The following is a 14,938-nucleotide window of genomic DNA, read 5'->3' on the forward strand; positions in this document are numbered from 1 at the left end:
TCCAATACGGCAGCACCTGTTGCAGATCCTTTTTCTTTTCAGCTGACAGGCTTTTTTTACGTTGTTGTGACTGTGAAACAAAGTACTTTATAATGTCAGTGATAATCCCTTTCCTGAAAGTCTTTCAGGCGTTCCAGTCTTCAAATTAGTGAAACATTTTCCTCATCTTGACGACACTATGAAATATTTGGAAGTATTTATTTACGTTGTGCTAAAAGGTGCGTCGGCTGCTTTTTTAAAATATAAAAAGGTCAGCAGGCCCTTAGGTTCTTGGCTGATATTGTTAAAGTCGCGTACGATGTTCAGTCTGGTCAAAATCTCTGTCACACACTACAGACGATTACAAAGCCTTGTGGCACTTAGACCGATTTAGCCTCAGCAGTGGTACGGCACATACCGCTCATACTATCTTTCGGGCCTTATGTGCACTACTACAAATGATCGTAGCTCTTAGCCCGCTTTTCAGATTGTTGTCTACAGTACTTATCTTGGTTTTTCGGGTCTACAGTTTCTACCCTCTTCACCTCCGTCTAATACCATGGAAGTTATTCCCTGATGTCTTAACAGGTGTCCTATCATTTTGTCCCATCTTCTTGTCAGTGCTTTCCACATATTCCTTTCCTCGTCGATTGTATAGAAAACCTCCTCATTCCTTAACTTATCAGTCCATCTTATTTTCAACATTCTTCTGTAGCACCACATCTCAAATGCTCGATTCTCTTTTGTTGCGGTTTTCCCACAGCCCGCGTTTCACTAGCTTGCAGTGCTGTGCTCCAAACGTATATTTTCAGAATTTTTTTCTTCAAATTAAGGGCTTTGTTTGATACTGGCAGAATTCCCTTGGCCAGAAATGCCCTTTTTGCCAGTGCTACTCTGCTTCTTAAGTCCCAAAGGTGTACAAATATTCCTTCCAGCTTACCTGACCTTATCTCCCCGCCGTACCCATTAAAGCAGCTCAGCCTGCCGCAACGGAGACACATGAGTGCATGTGTGCTGAAGCAAAATGGTCAAGGCTGGCCACCTTGGTTCCCTGCAGCCTGGCAAGGTTCACGGCATACGTTCAGCCTGCTTCACTTGATAACGGACTACGCTGTCAATCCGACGTGACTACTGCATGGCAAACTATATTTTTGAGTAGGTAGTTTGACTGCAGCTCAGCTATCTTAACGGTGAACGGTGGGAACAGCGAAGTCAACAAACCAAACTTAAAGAAAACTGAGAAGAAATTAAGAATTGGTGTGTATGTTCTAGTCACGAAACAGATCCCAAGTCCAGCATGGGAAAAGTTTTCGTGTGTTTATGAAGCAGCTGAAATAAATCGTTATTTGATGAATTCTTCTCGGGTTATCAGCCGAGTGGTGGCCTCGTCTTGTCGCAACGTTTCAATGAGTTTCGTACCCATCATCTTCTGGCGAAGTGTCGGGATGCTGTGTGCTCGGTGGCTATCCAATCTGTCTGCGAATGCCGCTGCCTTCAGATCGGAGCGTTCGTGACATATTTTGTCAATTGTGGGATTCCGCGCTGCACTGAGCTGAAAACCGGTATCCCTGTTTACTAAATTGTTGTGCAGACGTATCTCCACTGCATCTTTGAAAATCTAGTCCCAGAAACCGTTGGCGCTGCACAGCTTCAGACGCTTCGCCAAAAGATGATGGGTACGAAACTCATTGGAACGTTGCGACAAGACGACGCCACCACTCGGCTAATAACCCGAGAAGAATTCATCAAATAACGATTTATTTGAAACTGCTTCATAAACACACGAAAACTTTTCCCATGCTGGACTTGAGCTCTGTTTCGTGTCTGGAACATACACACCAATTCTTAATTTCTTCTTAGTCTTCCGCCAGGCGGAAGAAGAGGAGGGTGCGTCGCAGGACGACCGCATCGCCGAGGAAACCCGATGAAGAAGGCTTCAACGCGCCCTCCAGGCGCCACACAGCGAGAGCCAGGGTGTTCGAACTGGTGACGCCGGAACGGATCCATGTTGCAAACCGGTATACAGATCTGCCGGAAGTAGTCGAGACTGACGGGGACGGGACCACACCGACTATGGCGACGAAACAGCCCCGCCGCCCGCCGCCGACCACAATCCACTGGCGGGAGGGCTATGGTGAGCTGAGAGAGAAGCTCTGTCGTAAAACCGCGAAAAATGATCGCGGGAACCGACACGTACAAGGTTAGAGCAGAATGCATAAAGGACCACGCGAAAGTCATACAGCTCTGCGAAACCGAGAGGTAGCACTGCTTCACGCAGAGCACTGAACAGCTGATGCAACTGAGGGTCGTCTTTTGCCACCTGCCGCTGAAGATGGAACCGGCATTCCTACAGCGACAGGTGGAGGAAATCGGCTTCCAGAACCGCCACGTCGGCCTGATGTGGTCGTCCAGGACCCACAGGGACATACCTTTGTTCCTATTGGTATTGGTTGACAACGTTGACAACCAGAAAATTTATCAGGTTAACAATATTGCCGACTTAGATGTCAAAGTCGAACCACTCAGTGCGAAAGACAGGCGAGCCCAGTGCTTCAACGGCCAGCGCATGGATCACGTAGCAGAATATTGCAGGATGCCTGAGTGCTGCTCAAGTGCGCCGAGGAGCACCAGTCGCGTGACTGCCCAAAGAAGAAAGAAGACCGGCCGAGGTGCTGCAACTACAATGGAGACCACGTCGCCTGCTGTCGAGGATGCGACGCATTCGAGCACGGGAAGCGCACCAGCCGCGTAAATCCGAGTCGCAGCTTCGCAGACGTCGCTAAGGGGAAACCGGCCGCTTCCTCCGAGATGCCGAAGTCGCTCGCAGGGGAGGCCGCACCGGCACCGCAACCGTCGCAGCTGCCATCGCCGTCGGCGCCGTCTGCAGTCGGGGGAGCAGGCTTGCCGGTGCCCGCGCCTGCGAGGAGGGTTGCCGCCCGCGCAGGGCGTTCCCAGCACGCTGCTCCGCTGCCGACTACGGGAAATGTCGCGATGGAGTCAAACCTTCCCGAAACAGCGAAGGAAGACACCACAGAGCTGGGCGCGCTTGTGCGGTGACGGCGGCCCTCCAGGCCGTTGCCGGGAGAAACGAGCCTTAAAATGGATAACGACCGCCGCGCGGGATTAGCCGAGCGGTCTGTGGCGCTGCGGTCATGGACTGTGCGGCTGGTCCCTGCGGAGGTTCGTTTCCTCCCTCCTTAGGACAATTTAGGTTAAGTAGTGTGTAAGCTTAGGGACTGATGACCTTAGCAGTTAAGTCCCATAAGATTTCACACACTTTTGAACATTTGGATAACGACCATATTTATTGGTTAACCATTTGCACGTTCAACGCTAGGTGCCTCCACCCCCAGCAGGGCGAATTTCGCAATTCTTACGTGACGAGGCGGTCGACATCTGCCTTGCGCCCAAGGGGGCGGCACTGCCATCTACGTAAAGAAGTCACTGCGCCACCACCAGGTTCAACTGCCGGCGCTTAATGCGCTGGAGGCCACAGGAGTGGCCGTCAACACCACCGCCGGAAAGATTCTTTTTGTGTTGGTGTACCGGCCGCCTGGCAGACCGCTAGATGAGGCCGACTTCGACGCCGTGCTGTCATTGGAGGGGCGAGCTTTTATTGCTTGGGATTTCAACGCCAAATACACCGAATGGAACTGGGGAACTGTCAACCGCAGCTGGTACCGCCTCTCCCGCACTGTTCTCCGTAATGGCACGATCACCGTGGGTCCGTTTGACCCCACGATCTTTCCTGTACGGGGACAACCGGACGAGCTCGTTATTGCTCTTCTCAAGGGAATCGGGCAATTCGTGACCGCAGAGACGCGAATGGTCCTATCCTTCGATCACTTACCAGTCATTTTTGGTCTCGACGTAGTCAGAGCTTCTCTTCCAGAGAGCTGTCCTAGCTGTCGCAGGCTGGACACCGAGCGATTTCGGACGAAAGCCCTCGAACTGCTCGAAGACGCGCCAAACCCCGCAGAGGTAGGGGCAGACGCTGCCCTAGCACTCTTCACCCGAACAATACAACCAGCAGATGAAGCCACGCCGAGACGTCGCCAAGGGCCACGAGACTTCTCGCGACAGGTACCGCGCCCTATTCTGGACGCGATCACCGAGAAGAACCGATTGTTTCGTGAATGGCAGCTCACTCGCCAACCAGACACGAAGCGCCGCTTAAACCACATGAGACGGGAAATTAAGGCAGCAGTCCAGCAACGCTGGAACCAGGAATGGGCAGACCTTATGTCTACCCTCAATCCTGAAGATGGTAGTGGATGGAGGGTGGTAAAATCTTTCCTACGCCGGCGACAGCGAATACTACCCTTACAGATCGGGAACGACTCCGCCAGCGACCCGGACGCAAAAGCCGGCTATCTGGCTGACGCATTCGCAGCGAACTTCACACCGGTGGCCGACGTCATCGACGTGCAACACATACGGCGGGTCCACGAGCAACTACCAACCTGCTTCGCCGCAATGGAGGAAGGGGATGTTATCGAGAAGATAACGGAGGAAGTTCTGGTGCAGCTCCACTTGCTGAACCTCAAGAAGGCTGGAGGCAGCGTCACAAACCTCCTGCTGAAGAACCTTCCACCGGGACTACACCGGCAACTTGCCGATGTTTTCAACGAGATCCTCCGATCAAGTGTCTACCTCTGTGCGTGTTTCCACGCAGAGATTGTGGCCATTCTGAAATCCAGCAAGGACCACTCTAGGCCTCCAGCTACCGACCCATCAGCCTGCTTGCGTGCCTCTCGAAGGTTTTCGTGAGGCTGTACGCGAGAAGACTGATGCGGCACGTCACCCAGGATGGCATCATCCCGGAAGAGCAGTTCGGGTTTCGAGAAGAACATGCCGCTTCCTATCAGTTCCTGCGGCTGGTAGAACCGGCGATTAGGGCACTGGAAACAATGGAATACCTTGGGGCAGTGTTCCTCGAAGTCTCCAGAGTGTTTGACTCGGTGTGGCACGACGGTCTCGAGTTCAAACTTTTTGAACAATGGATATCCGCTGCTGAACCCGGAGTTGTCATTGCCACCGCAACACAACATCGCGCTATACCTAACATTGGTCTGGCCACTGTTAGTGTATGCGGCCGTGGTATGGGGGAAAGCCGCGGATGTTCATATTGTAACTCTGCAGCGGATACAGAACCGCGCTCTGAAGACTGCCATGTATCTTCCAAGGCGCTACTCGACGCGCCAACTCCACGAGGACACCGGGATCCAGCTTCTCAGAGATAGGATTCGCGCCATCGCCAAGAAGTTCTACGAGAAAGCGGGCCACTCCCGCAACCGGCTCATCCGAGGACTGGGCCAACAACGTCACCACAGGCCAACCACGCATTGGCCTGACCTGCTGAGTAATTAAATTTTACTAATTCCTCATCAGAGTGTGTCTACCTCTCCTCTTTTACAGGCCCCACCAGCAAGGACAAATCAACAAGAACGGTAATATCTATTCTCTACCTCCTAGGAACCGCAGGAATGACAATTTTGTCTAAACTGCACCATCTCGAGCGAAGGACAGGCTCGCCTTTTCAGCGTCAGCGTCAACATCCCGACACTTCCCCAGAAGATGATGGGTACGAAACTCATTGAAACGTTACGACTAGACGACGCCACCACTCGGCTGATAACCCGAGAAGAATTCATCAGTGGAATGCGCCGTGCAAACGCATAAATCGTTATTAGTCCCACTATGGAAATTGTGGAAAAAGTTGCTAAATAATTTCGAGAACCTCGAGTATGTTACGACACGCTTGTAAATCTGACTAACAGTTTCCTCATTCCATAACATTTTCTAAAGAGGACGAAGACTTAATGGCTGACATGTGTGTGGAAATGTGTGCTAAGAACTTGAGGCCATTTAGCCATTATAGGCTTCCTAAATTTTGACAAACTTTGCTTGAAATTGGAAAAATATATGGATCAGATTATATTAAAAACCACATTCTAATGGCATGCAACAAAGAGCAAAGAGAACTTAGTACAAAAGACAAGCGTTTTCTTTCAGACATGTACTCCTAGTTTAACATACAGGGTGTATCAAAAAGAATCATCTGATTTGCATTTCTTTATTTCTGAAACTAATAAACATATACTATGAATTTTGTTTTTTGATGAACGGAAAACTCAAAAAGCTTTTCTTCATACCTTTTCATAGGTGTTCAGTATGTCCCCCTTGAGATGCACAGCGTATGTTAGTGCGATACTCAAATTGTTCGCACATTGCAGCAAGCATGTCTTGCGTTACAGCTTCCACAGCAGCTGTTATGCGATGTCTCAGTTCATTCATTGTTGTTGTTAACGGAGGCACATAAACTGAGTCTTTTATAAACCCTCACAAGAATAATCACATATAGCCAAGCCCGGTGATATTGGAGGCTAGTAATGTAGGGCTGCATCATTTGGTCCAGAGCGACCGATCTGACGTTCAGTAATCCTTTCGTTTAAAAATTCCTGCAGTTCCAGATGCCAGTGTGGTGGTGCCCCATCATGTTGCAAATGAAGTCGTTCGAGTCAGTCTCCTATTGTGGGATAGAAAGTTCTCAAGCATCTCGAGATATGTGCTTCCTGTAACAGTCTCCTCGCCAAATAAAAATGGACCATACACCTTTTCCTGTGAAACTGTACAAAACACATTACATTTTGGAGAGTCCCTCTCATGTTGTACAACTTCATATGGTTGTTCCGTGGAAGAAAACTGTCATCCTCCAACTTGCCAAGAACGAAATTACAGAACTCCACGCGTTGTTGTTTGTCACCTTCACGAAGAGCTTGCAGTAGCTGAATTTCGTATGGTTTCATGTGTGAAAGTCGACGCAACATACGCCAGACGGACATCGGGGATATGTTGAGCTGTCGAGCTGCAAGGGGAAGGGATTTCTACGGACTTTTTGTGAAACTATAGCGGATGCTTTCGACGTCTGTGTCAGACACTCGGGGACGGCCCGGCGATTTGCCTTTACACAAACGACCTGTTTATAGTAATTTATCACACCATCGCCTAATGTTCTTTGCTGTAAGAGGATACACACCATAACTAGTACTAAAGTTACGCTGAACAGTTGTTACTGACCCGCATTGCGCAAAACGTAGAACACAAAACGCTTTCTGTTGTCCAGACATTTTGACTACAACTGAAGTGGACGCACACTGCTGAAATCTAGGGGGAAGCACGTAAAACTCGAGTTTGATCTTCCCGACAGTACGCTGTTCATGCATGTATCTCAAATAACATAACAGTAATGATTTTTTTTTAAATCGGATGATTCTTTTTGATACAACCTGTAATACGAAAGACGAAGTTCATGTTTGCTAAAATACATTTGGGGAATTTACAGTGAACTGTTTTGGTCACTTAAAATGAATTCAGATAACCGGCAATACACTTCCTAGAAAGGCTAATTAAAATTGTTATAAATGGATTCTTATTTGGCTGAAACACATTAAGGCTACAGAAACTAGACTTTCAAAACCATACTTTAGTTAGCGTTGCAGTGTAAAAGATGTATCGCGTTCATAAATGCAAAGGGTCTCGGCTTTCAGGAACGGTTCTGCTTACTATAGAAAACATGTATTAGAGGTAATCTGATAATTGTTCGGATTGAGAATAGCCATTACTAGTCGAAAGAAGTGAACTTACAGAGAAAACTGTTCATATCTAAAGAAAGAAATAATCGGGAATTACACCGAAATGGAAAAAACGGACAAATAAAATTCACAATATTTTGGACTACAATGACCCAGAGTGAGTATATGTATTACATTGGGCCTCGTCACCCCCATGAACCATGGACCTTGCCGTTGGTGGGGAGGCTTGCGTGCCGCAACGATACAGATAGCCGTACCATAGGTGCAACTACAACGGAGGGGTATCTGCTGAGAGGCCAGACAAACATGTGGTTCCTGAAGAGGGGTAGTAGCCTTTTCAGTAGTTGCAGGGGCAACAGTCTGGATGATTGGCTGATATGGCCTTGTAACACTAACCAAAATGGCTTTGCTGTTCTGGTACTGCGAACGGCTGAAAGCAAGGGGAAACTACAGCCGTAATTATTCCCGAGGGCATGCAGCTTTATTGTATGATTAAATGATGATGGTGTCCTCTTGTGTAAAATATTCCGGAGTTAAAATAGTCCCCCATTCGGATCTCCGAGCGGATACTACTCAAGGGGACGTCGTTATCATGAGAAAGAAAATTGGCGTTCCTCGGATCGGAGCGTGAAATGTCAGCTCCCTTAATCGGGCAGGTCGGTTAGAAAATTTAAAAAAGGGAAATGAATAGGTTAACGTTAGATATAGTGGGAATTAGTGAAGTTCGGTGGCAGGAGGAACAAGACTTTTGGGCAGGTGAATACAGGGTTATAAATACAAAATCAAATAGGAATAATGCAGGAGTAGGTTTAATAATGAATTAAAAAAATAGAAGTGCGGGTAAGCTGCTACAAACAGCATAGTGAACGCATTATTGTGGCCAAGATAGACACGAAGCCCACGCCTACGACAGTAGTACAAGTTTATATGCCAACTAGCTCTGCAGATGATGAAGAAATTGATGAAATGTATGATGAGATAAAAAAAATTATTTAGGTAGTGAAGGGAGACGAAAATTTAATAGTCATTGGTGACTGGAATTCGAGAGTAGGAAAAGGGAGAGAAGGAATCATAGTAGGTTAATATGGATTGGGGCTAAGAGATGAAAGAGGAAGCCGCCTGGTAGAATTTTGCGCAGAGCATAACTTAATCATAGCTAACACTTGGTTCAAAGATCATGAAAGATGGTTGTATACATGGAAGAACCCTGGAGATACTAGAAGATATCAGATCATTTAAATTGTAAGACATTTCCAGGGGCAGATGTGGACTCTGACCACAATCAATTGGTTATGAACTGTAGATTAAAACTGAAGAAATTGCAAAAAGGCGGGAATTTAAGGAGATGGGACCTGTATAAACTGACTAAACCAGAGGTTGTACAGGGATTCAGGGAGAGCATAAGGGAAAAATTGACAGGAAAGGGGGAAAGAAATACAGTAGAGGAAGAACTGATACCTTTGAGGGATGAAATAGTGAAGGCAGCAGAAGATCAAATAGGTAAAAAGACGACGGCTAGTAGAAACCCTTGGGTAACAGAAGAATTATTAAATTTAATTGATGAAAGGAGAAAATATTAAAATGCAGTAAATGAAGTCGGCAAAAAGGAATACAAACGTCTCAAAAATGAGATCGACAGGAAGTCCAAAATGGCTTAGCAGGGATAGTTAGAGGACAAATGTAAGGATGTAGAGGCTTATCTCACTAGGGGTCAGATGGATACTGCCGACAGGAAAATTAAAGAGACCTTTGGAGAAAGGAGAACCACTTGCATGAATATCAAGAGCTTTGATGGAAACCCAGTTCTAAGCAAAGAAGGGAAAGCAGAAAGCCGGAAGGAGTATATAGAGGGTCTATACAATGGCGATGTACTTGAAGACAATATTATGGAAATGGAAGAGGATGTAGATGAAGATGAAATGGGAGATATGATACTGCGTGAAGAGTTTGACAGAGCACTAAAGACCTGAGTCTAAACAAGGCCCCCGCAATAGACAGTATTCCATTAGAATTACTGACAGCCTAGGGAGCGCCAGTCCTGACAAAACTCTATCATCTGGTGAGCAAGACGTATGAGACAGGCGAAATACCCTCAGACTTCAAGAAAAATATAATAATTCCAATCCCAAAGAAAGCAGGTATTGACAAATGTGAAAATTACCGAACTATCAGTTTAATAAGTCATGGCTGCAAAATACTAACGCGAATTCTTTACAGACGAATGGAAAAACTGCTAGAATCCGACATCGGGGAAGATCAGTTTGGAATCCGTAGAAATGTTGGAACACGTGAGGCAATACTGACCCTACGACTTATCTTAGAAGAAAGATTAAGAAAAGGCAAACCTACGTTTCTAGCATTTGTAGACTTAGCGAAAGCTTTTGACAATGTTAACTGGAATACTCTCTTTCAAATTCTGAAGGTGGCAGGGGTAAAACACAGGGAGCGAAAGGCTATTTACAATTTGTACAGAAAGCAGTTGGCAGTTATAAGAGTTGAGGGACATGAAAGGGAAGCAGTGGTTGGGAAGGAAGTGAGACAGGGTTGTAGCATCTCCCCGATCTTATTCAATCTGTATATTGAGCAAGCAGTAAAGGAAACAAAAGAAAAATTCGGAGTAGGTATTAAAATCCATGGAGAAGAAATAAAAACTTTGACGTTCGCCGATGACATTGTAATTCTGTCAGAGACAGCAAAGGACTTGGAAGAGCAGTTGAACGGAATGGACAGTGTCCTGAAAAGAGGGTATAAGATGAACATCAACAAAAGCATAACGAGGATAGTGGAATGTAGTCGAATTATATCAGGTGATGCTGAGGGAATTAGATTATGAAATGAGACACTTAAAGTAGTAATAGAGTTTTGCTATTTGGGGAGCAAAATAACTGATGATGGTCGAAGTAGAGAGGATATAAAATGTAGACTGGCAATGGCAAGGAAAGCGTTTCTGAATAAGAAAAATTTGTTAACATCGAGTATAGATTTAAATGTCAGGAAGTCGTTTCTGAAAGTATTTGTATGGAGTGTAGCCATGTATGGAAGTGAAACGTGGGCGATAAATAGTTCAAACAAGAAGAGAATAGAAGCTTTCGAAATGTGGTGCTATAGATGAATGCTGAATATTAGATTGGTAGATCACATAACTAATGATTAGGTATTGAATAGAATTGGGAAGAAGAGGAGCTTGTGGCACAACTTGACTAGAAGAAGGGATCGGTTGGTAGGACATGTTCTGAGACATCGAGGGATCCCCAGTTTAGTATTGGAGGGCAGCGTGGAGGGTAAAAATCGTAGAGGGAGACCAAGAGATGAATACACTAAGTAGATTCAGAAGGATGTAGGCTGCAGTAGGTACTGGGAGATGAAGAAGCTTGTACAGGATTGAGTAGTATGGAGAGCTGCATCAAACCAGTCTCATGACTGAAGACCACAACAACAACAACAACGGGCCTCGTCTTACGATACTGGAATAAAAACGTCCCAACCCTACCCGTAACACTACAATGAAAGTGTACAAAATACGACAGCTATGTATCGTAGCACCGCGGAAAGACAGGCAAGCAAGCAAGTTTGCTTTAGCTTGATTAGAATTGGCGGACCCTGTCTGTTCGGCTGATAACGTACGGCAGCTTGCCTGCCTGGCTAGGAGGCAAGCATGGGCAGGCTAAAAGCGGTATGTGTACACCTCTGCTCCGTCATGGATTATTTTGCTGCCTAGGTAGCATAATTCCTTAACTGCGTCTTCTCCGTGGTCCCCAATAGTGATATAGAGTTTCTTGCTGTCATCCTTTGTGCTACTTCTCATTACTTTCGTCTTTCTTCGATTTATTCTCCATGCACATTCTGTACACATCCAAGAGATCCTGTAATCCAATTCACTTTAAATGAAGATAGGAATGTTATTTAAATCCTTTCATCTTGATTTTAGTTCCATTCTTGAATCATTCTTTTATATCCGTCATTCATTACTCAATGTATAGATTGAACAGTAGGGGCGAATGACTACATCGCTGTCTTAAATCTTTTTGATCAGAGCACCTCGTTCTTGGTTTTCCCGTTTTATTGTTTCCTCTTGGTTCTTGTACGTATTGTGTACTACGGTATCACAGACCCTGTGTAGTTAAGAAGCACGATGCAGTGTTCCTTCGGACGTGCATGCACAGGCACTATAATATTGTATTTATATGCCGATACCAGGCAGCGACTTTCAATTAAAATTCCTTCCCCTGTACGGGAAGGACATAATGTGTGTTCGACTAGAGGTTGTGTCAGAGGAACGATGCCTTATGGAAGTTTCCGTCTGGCCGTGAGTCGTGCTCTGGTAACCAAATGGCAAGGCGACCGTCTGTGTAAAGCGAAAATTCGGATTCGAGTCCCGGTCTGGAATAAATTTTCATTGTCGTCATTCCCTTATAAAGCTGCTGGTTGTTCGTATTTGCAACTGCGAATACATTTCATATACTCGTATATTATATATTACCCGTCTCTTTCTATTGCCAACACCTACTTTTCTCCGACATTCGAAGATGTAGCTCCATTTCACATTGTTGAAAGCCTTTTCCAGGTCGACAAATCATAAGAAGGCGTCTTGATTTTTCTTCAGGTCTTGCTTTCACTATCACCCGCGGCGTCATAAATGTGTCTCTGGTACCCTGACCTATTCGAAAGCCAAACTGATCGTCATCTAACAGATTCTCAATTGTTCTTTTTCATTCTTATGTATATTATTTTTGTCAACAACTTGGATACATGAGCTGTTAGGCTGATTGTGCTACAATTGTCGCACCAGTCGGCTTATAAAATAAATAAAATAAAATAAAATAAAATAAAATATTAATTATTTTTATCTGTCTGATTGGCTCTCCTATGAGTCGTCAGGTTTTGATTATTCGGTATCAGACGCTTGACAATGGCTTTTTCGTAAAGGCAATGTTACTCGTACTTGACCGTGAAATAAAACTGAAATAATCGGACTTCGTAATTAAATCGTTTCCAAAGACTGCTGCGGTAGGTGCGGACTCATAAACTAAATCTCAATATTACAATAATTTGCCAGCCATGCCAAAACGTCGTACAGAGGTGATTGTCTACTAAACAAAAAAATTACACAGTTAGTTAAATCATATATATTCAATGAATAAGCCTACTGTTCACAATCCTACTTACTTTTATAAATATAAATTCTTTACAGAATCGAGTGCCTAGTATGGTTGCAACTCGCAGTAATTTTCTATATCATGAAATATGGCGGTGTGCCAGACAATAAACTAAAATACGTGCTTCTCGCACCACTTCAACGAGAGCTCATCCTTTTTTTTTTAATCAAACATACGACTAACGAAAATGTACTTTTGTTTTATCAGCGACACAGCGCTGCAGTTGTGTGCCATAGGCTTTATTTATTTGTCACTGATTATTTATTTAATTAATATCTCGCGTTTCCGAGGAAACTCACGCTCGGCATGCAAATGTGCCTTTATATTGCCCCCTGAATTGCGAGGCGAAAGGACACACCTGCAGGCGAGCAATTCACCTAAAGGCACAAGAAAATCTAAGTTATCTACAACTATTTACATGACTTACATTATACTGTATATTATACACAAAATTTGAATGACGCGCGTGCGCCGAAAAAGTTCTTATGTTGGCAAAACAGAGTGCGCGCATGCGCAGAAGCGTCTGTGTAACTACGGCACTGCCGTTATTTCGTAAATTTAGATCACGCGGCACAGTATTGCAGTTCATATTGTTCGTGTGCGCGCGCATTTCTTAGTCGTTGCACAAAGAAAATATTCCACCAAGATTACATATGAAGACTACATTCTATGACAGGTAACTTAGTTTTAAAATTACAATATTTGTTATAATACAATACAACTTTAGATTGTTGAATGTTCTTAGTTACATAGCATTGCAATGAAATGCTTCAAAGAAAAATGTCCGTATTTTTCAGGTGCGTTGACCTATACACATGGTGTCGTTATCACAGTTCATATTCATCTGCTGCACAATAATTTTTTTACAGGTTAGTATCGTCGTGGTAAAGTTTTTTTGATCACAGTAACATCGTTGTATAACAACGTGATTGATACATAAGCATGTCCATTTCCTATTTCCATTATAGTCGTTGTGATGCAGTTCGTTGTGACAAAAAGCATTGTTTATTACAGATCAGACGTGACCCGTCGAGTAATTAGTCCATATGCAGTTCGTTTTCGATATTCCGTGGAAGCTTGGTTGCAGAACCTCGGACGGCACATAGCTGGCGTCGATCCTTGGACAGTCCAGGTAAGCGTGTCCGTCACATTTCGAGAACATTTCATTCCCTGAAGTTCCAACCAAAATTCTTCCACCCGTCGTGTTGTTTTCTGGACAGGCACTTTGTGTCCATTTAATCCAGTTAACATCTTGAAGTTGGGTACTGTAGTAATGTCGCTAGACGATGCACGAATTATGCACTTCACATATTCAGTTTTTTTTTTTTTTAAATATAGCTCACCTAAATGTTCGTGGTTACTCATCGAAGAAATCGTTCATCGCGTTAACAAAGGTACGATGCATCATGAATGTCATTAACAGTTTCTTTCACATAGGTTTCTGCGTAGTTGCAGACTTAGTAATGTACGTTAATGTCCGTGAATAGTGGTTCACTACGCAATTTTTTTTTTTTTTAAAAAAAAGTTTTTCACATTTTGGCACTCGTTATCGTTCAAATTTTCACACAGTAACAGTTACATTATACATCAGTTTAAAAAAAACATAAGTAATAATACATACACACGTCACATATTTTCTTAGCATAAACATAATACAGTTGCACATAAACATGTTTACATCATCATTACATAGCTATAGGTTATTACATTGTGTCATATTTGATTACATGAATTGCAGATATTTACATCCTCTTTAGCGGTTTTGCTGGGATATTATCGATGTTTTTTGTGATGTCATCTGAAATTAAGATAGGTTAGACACAACATTCATTACATCAGTAGGCAAGACCAGGCGTTTTCACTACTCAATAAATATTCAAAATAGTAAGAGAGAGAAAATGTTCGATTCCTCGCGTTTTGTGCGTGTGTGTAGTGTGTCTGTGTGGCCTTGACTACTGGTAGATGCTTTTCTTGCTGAGAGATGTGCGTCTAATCTATTTCTCGAAGTAAAAGATCGCTTCACAGATGACGTCTGTCGGTTCGTCAGGTGTCATAGCAAGTCAGTGGTACCTACAGTCACAAATGTTCCGTGAAAAATTTATATATCATTCACTGCTACGTAATCATAAATTTTACTTTAATATTCAGTCTTCTCGGTGGAACCGCGGCGTTGAAAGAAAAGTTCTTCTGTCTTCAACTGCGACTCTG

At 44.3% G+C, this 14,938-nt stretch overlaps 1 protein-coding gene across 1 annotated transcript in view; it reads left to right on the top strand.

The window, feature by feature from the left end:
* The window catches only part of LOC126481893 (uncharacterized), a 148,705-nt gene extending 146,798 nt beyond the window's left edge, over window positions 1-1,907 (top strand). Inside the window, exon 9 of the mRNA XM_050105851.1 lies at window positions 1,840-1,907. Coding sequence (XP_049961808.1) covers window positions 1,840-1,907 — 68 coding nt within the window. The remainder of the gene's footprint in view (window positions 1-1,839) is intronic.
* The last annotated feature ends 13,031 nt before the right edge of the window (window positions 1,908-14,938 follow it).

The sequence above is a fragment of the Schistocerca serialis genome, chromosome 5 (assembly GCF_023864345.2).
Source record: "Schistocerca serialis cubense isolate TAMUIC-IGC-003099 chromosome 5, iqSchSeri2.2, whole genome shotgun sequence".
Classification (NCBI taxonomy): Eukaryota; Metazoa; Arthropoda; class Insecta; order Orthoptera; family Acrididae; genus Schistocerca; species Schistocerca serialis.